Source organism: Rhagoletis zephyria, unplaced genomic scaffold, assembly GCF_001687245.7.
Source record: "Rhagoletis zephyria isolate East Lansing unplaced genomic scaffold, Rhagoletis_zephyria_1.1 Rzeph_scaffold_22875, whole genome shotgun sequence".
Lineage (NCBI taxonomy): Eukaryota > Metazoa > Arthropoda > Insecta > Diptera > Tephritidae > Rhagoletis > Rhagoletis zephyria.
In genome coordinates this window covers 1,837-7,015 of record NW_016179933.1, presented here as the reverse complement: position 1 = coordinate 7,015, position 5,179 = coordinate 1,837, and the positions used below count along the sequence as shown (strand labels likewise).

General features: G+C 34.4%; 1 protein-coding gene across 4 annotated transcripts; it reads right to left on the bottom strand.

Annotated features, from left to right (window-relative positions):
* Positions 1-599: 599 nt before the first annotated feature.
* LOC108381536 (suppression of retinal degeneration disease 1 upon overexpression 1) lies at positions 600-3,378 on the bottom strand. 4 transcript variants are annotated; one of them, XM_017637947.1, is made up of 4 exons: positions 3,191-3,378; positions 1,272-1,878; positions 1,003-1,169; positions 600-930 (listed from the first exon to the last, which is right to left on the bottom strand). In XM_017637947.1, the coding sequence occupies exons 2-4, from the start codon at positions 1,838-1,840 to the stop codon at positions 830-832; spliced, it is 837 nt and encodes a 278-aa protein (XP_017493436.1). In that variant the 5' UTR covers positions 1,841-1,878; positions 3,191-3,378; the 3' UTR covers positions 600-829. The 4 variants fall into 4 exon arrangements, with proteins under 4 accessions (XP_017493436.1, XP_017493435.1, XP_017493437.1 ...); XM_017637946.1 differs by lacking the exon at positions 3,191-3,378 and adding an exon at positions 2,973-3,024; XM_017637948.1 differs by lacking the exon at positions 3,191-3,378 and adding an exon at positions 2,978-2,998.
* Between the last annotated feature and the right edge of the window lie 1,801 nt (positions 3,379-5,179).

The following is a 5,179-nucleotide window of genomic DNA, read 5'->3' as shown; positions in this document are numbered from 1 at the left end:
ATTTAAAAAATCGGACAATAACCACGCCCACATCCCATTTAACGATAATTTAAAGAAATACAAAATCTTCGATAAATCAGTAAATATTAAAGCGTATTTATTCAAAATTGATGCTTGCAACAATTCTTTACCAGGAAATACGTTTATGGTAAAATTTTGGAAAATGGGCGTGGCACTGCACACTTATGATCACATATATGTATATCGGTAACCGTTTTACCAATTTNCGTTGAAAATTATTGAAATCGGACTAAAATTACGGCCGCTTTTCATATAACGGTAAATTTCAGAAATGCTTGAAACTGCAATATTTCGAAATTTAAGGCCGCTAATTTACTCAAAATTTATACACCCCGGCTTACCACCTAGCGGTAGCTTTCGGAAAGGTGAAAAAACATATATTTAATACATGCGCCGGGTATTCAATGTTCGGCTCCACCCGAACTTAGACTTTCTTACTTGTTATATATAAAGATGTACATATCGCTTTTTTGCAATTTTACGCTTAAAGATTTTTTTATTTTCCCCTTATTATCATTCCTCATTATTATTTGTAGTATGCATGTATGTATATATAATTTTGTTTCTANTTTTTGCAATTTTACGCTTAAAGATTTTTTTATTTTCCCCTTATTATCATTCCTCATTATTATTTGTAGTATGCATGTATGTATATATAATTTTGTTTCTATGCGTATTTAATTAATTGCATACATATATATAGCTAGACTTCTTAGTAATAATCGCAAGCATGGAGCAATAAATTAAAAAAGGCTCTTTCCATAAATATATATTTATGAATGTTAGAATAACCACGGATTTAGTATTGCTATGCGAACAATAACCAAGCAATACACAAAAATGCCAAATATAAGAATAATTTGGATAGTTGCTGTTCGTCTTCAAATTGTGTGGTGCCACGATTGGCGGCTGCAAAACGGATTAGAATTAGTAATGGCAAAATAATGCAGAAACATAGTTTAAATAAGTTTTTCCACTTACCCGCTGCTCGTGGTTCGCCAAAATTAAACGATGATGCGAAGTAGCCAAATGGAAAAGCGCCAATACCGAAAGACATATGGAAGCCATCACCAAAACCGAATCCTTGAAAACCTTGCTGAGGTTCGGGCTCAGTGCGCTGTCCAGCAGGACGCGGTGGTACTTTATTTCTAATAAAAAATTTAAAGTTGTAAATATAGTCAACGGTCGGAGTTGTGGGCATACATAATAAAAAATAATAATTATACTTCTAACTCTATTCACAACTTTACCTCGGATCCTCTTGTTTGGTACTATTGCGCCCATAAAGCGGAATTACTTTATCTTTGCCAATAGCTGCCTTGCACACTGGACATAATTTACAATTAGGACGTGTCTCCAGCCATTGATGCAAGCATGGCCAACAGAAGAGATGGCCACACAGGCTGACAACTGCATCCTTGGCGGTATCTAGGCATATATTACACTCATACATGGAATCATCAACCTTTTCTTCCTCGTTACTATTGGCTTTGGAGTCACCACTTGTGTTTGTTTCTGACTTAATGCCGCTAATGTTGGCTGTAGATTCACTACCCAGTGCACTACCAGGAAAAGAATACGCTGTGGAAGATGAGCCTTTGGTTTCGTTAGCAATGGTGCCGTTATCTACGCTTGCATTATCTGTTGTTCTTGTGGTAGAGGTTTCGGGTCGAGTAGATTGAGTTTGCTCTGCACCGCCGCTCGTATTACCAAAATAACTCCAATCGGCGGTTGCTTCAGCAGGCGGTGCCGAGGGATCACCATGTGAGGTTGTTGGTAATTCCGGCGCCGAAGGGGCGTGCGTTGCTTGTGTGGACATACCGGCAATTAGAGTCGAATTCCACTTTGCCAAATAAGCTGAAATTGAAAAACAAAATTTTTTAATATACTGAGAATCGTTTTATTAACTAAGGCACTTTATTTCGCGTTCTTAGTATGTAGTAATTTGCATATTGTTGTATGTGCATACTGAATATGCATAGGTATCTTCAATGGAAACGACTAGAAATTAAACTATTTTAATTCAACTATTATAATAAACATTTATGCAAATTAGTTTTGTCGCAGCCCTTTTACTGTATCGTAAGTTGAAATTAGTTATATTTAACAACAAACGTATGATGCAGACAGTAATTAACTACTACAAAAGAAAAACTTCCTGTATACATGAACATACATATAAATAATAATTTTACTTAAAACAATGCACATTTAACGCATGTAAGAAACAAGTTGCGATTTCACTTTCGGAAGATATAAATGTTTTCGTTTTTTTTTTATTGGAACCAGTTTTAATTTCAGTTGCAGTACATTTTCGTTTGGTTTTGTTTTTTCACCAGTGACAGACCCTATCTTACAAATTGCCTACATATGTACATAGTCTTTCTTTGTTCGTTGATTAGCCGATAAGAACGACTTTTCTAAATATTCAATACGTACGCTCGTACGATACGCGCAGCTCCGTCAAGCATTACGAATGTGATAACAATTTAATTTTATTTTTTATATATTTTGGCTAGTTCTAGTGAATTTTATTTCTGTGTATGCTAATAACAAGAATGATAGATTATTTTCTGGATCGTGTGCTAATTACATACATATGATGCATATACATACATAAGACCAGATTGAGAACTTTCAAATTAAGATTTTATATTACTCGCAACATTAACTGTTAGCTTTAAAGTTAATAAACTACTAAAATTACTGACGTGTAATTCACATCGAATAATTAGCATATTTATTACCTCGCTCGCTACGTTCTTCCACATCACATGCCCACCGCCTGCATAAGCACATACGTGTTCATATGAACAACTCGAATACTACCCTAATGGGATTGCGTTAGTTGGGATTTACCACCTCCTTCAACATCACCACCCCAAAACCACACCTGCGATTCCATCTTATTTACATATATATATATATATAATTGTGTGTGTGATGTGTACTTTGCCTTTTTATAAAACGATGTAGCCTGAATTTCATATTCTTCCTGATTTATTAACAACCTCTAACAACAACACAACAACAGCAACAGCTTTTAACGTTCACTTTGCTGGCAAAATTTTATTGCGTATTTTCGCAATGCCTCATTTTCGCAATTTTGCAATCAAGAATAATGGAAAAATCGCTTTACCCCATCTTACTACGCTCGTCCAACACTTACCTTCTCCAACGAATTTCTTTCACAGATGCTTCACTTGCGAATTTGCACAGAAATCAATTAAAAGAAAGCACTATACTAGGATTTAAAAGAAAAATATTGTAATTTGCGTATAAAATTTAATTAGATTAGAACTGCTCCTTTCCTTCACAACCAATCGCTTTGCGCTATTCCAGTAGAGATGTGCTGAATTGTCGGTACCAAATACTCGATTCCCAATACTTGAAGAAAATTTCGGTACCTAATGCTTTCTTTTCGGTACCCGATACCGATTCGATACATTAAACTTTCGTCATAATATATACACTTGTGGTCAGCTGATTAAGTTAGGGACATTTGGACTAGTTTTTACATCTTTTTCTTTTCTTTATTTTGTGTTTATAATTTTTTTTATAAAAGTCTAGCACATTACATAGCAAATAAATAACTTACAAAAAACAAGACGTAACTATAAAGAGACACTTAACTGAACACGAGTCTTTCCATCTTGTAAAAAGGAACATCTGTTTCCACTCGCATTAACGATGTCTTATAGATTTAGTCTGTAATTAAAATTCAACAAACTTTCTACAATTACACTTACAGATTTTAAATTTTATTAAAATTAGAAACAATTGTAGGTATACAGTTTCATATCCCATTAATTTTTCAATAGTTTAAACTGCAAATTTTAAAACGTCAGAAAGTCGGGTAGATTTTTAATAATTTTTTTTGTTTCTGACGTTCCTAGGTATTTTCCTCCATATAAAAGAAATTGGCGAGCATACTTTGCATGGGAGAAAATGCTCAACAAAAAAAATTATTAAGAATTAGTGGACAAAAGAAAAATAGCCAAAACTGACCACAAGACTATACTTTTGAAGTGTGCAGAAAAAAAATTGTATTGCTATTTTGTATGGCATAGCCCGAAATAAAAAAAGGTACAAATAAGACGATGCTTCCTCAAAAGATGAGCAATGTGTATGTCAGCATTTGAGCCTTCTTGTACTTATCACCGCAGTCTTACAATTATTGTGGCAACATTATTAATTCGTAATAATCGGGCAGATTCTGCAATTCACTTCCGAGTGAGTTTCAACGCCTGCCAATTTTAATTCAAAACGAGTTTAGTTGAAATTCACTCGAAAGTGAATTGCAGAACCTGCCTGATTATTACGATTTGCATTGTGGTTGACGTAGCGGCAGATATTAATCCAGCGACGAGAACGTTCAGATCCAAATAATGTGGAGAAATAGACTTCTTTAACCATAGATTAATGACTTCAACGATCACTAAACAGTTTTTATTCCATATTTGTGGGTATTGCGGACTCTTATTAGAAATTCTAATACATCGGTACCGAGTATCGAAAGTATTGCATACTTTTTTAGATGCTACCGAGTATCGATCAATACTTAAAAGTACCGACTCAGCACTTCTCTATATTCCAGGGTACACGCAGTGTTGCATTTTGTGTGCATAGAGGCGAAGACCGATAGCTGTGTTTCATGAGCATATACAAATATTTGTTCCAGGGCTTACGCCCCCTATGAACGAACGAGACATAATGACGAAAGAACAAAATGTATTCGCAACTTGCGCAAGAACAACAAAGTGAAAAAGTCGATTTTTTGAGCGGGTTCTATGAATGAACGAATGACACAAAATCCCGCGAGAATAATATTACGTTCAAATTGGCCCCATTTAACTTGTTTAATTTAAAAAAACTTTTTTGTAAAGCACAATCTTCCACATTGAACAATTGGAGTTAACTGTGACGGTTGTTTAATTTCAAATAAAAATTCAAATAAAATTATCAAAAATCAAGATTTTGTCTTTCATTTTGTTTTGGGCCAATGTCTTCTTCATGATATAAACGCATGAACCAATTAGAACATATCTGACCGGTTAAGAAGCAGCCATTTGTAAAAGCAATTAAGAAAAAGGTGTGTGTCATTCGTTATTTTGAAGATTGCTATTTCTGTTTTGCTTCTCTCTTTTTGTGTATTTTG

Coding starts and splice junctions, on each gene's coding strand:
- LOC108381536 (XM_017637945.1), bottom strand. CDS start 2,820: ATGTGCTTATGCAGGCGGTGGGCATGTGATGTGGAAGAACGTAGCGAG. Junction 1,170..1,271: donor ACCAAACAAGAGGATCCGAG/GTAAAGTTGTGA, acceptor ATTTTTTATTAG/AAATAAAGTACCACCGCGTC. Junction 931..1,002: donor TGGCGAACCACGAGCAGCGG/GTAAGTGGAAAA, acceptor TCCGTTTTGCAG/CCGCCAATCGTGGCACCACA.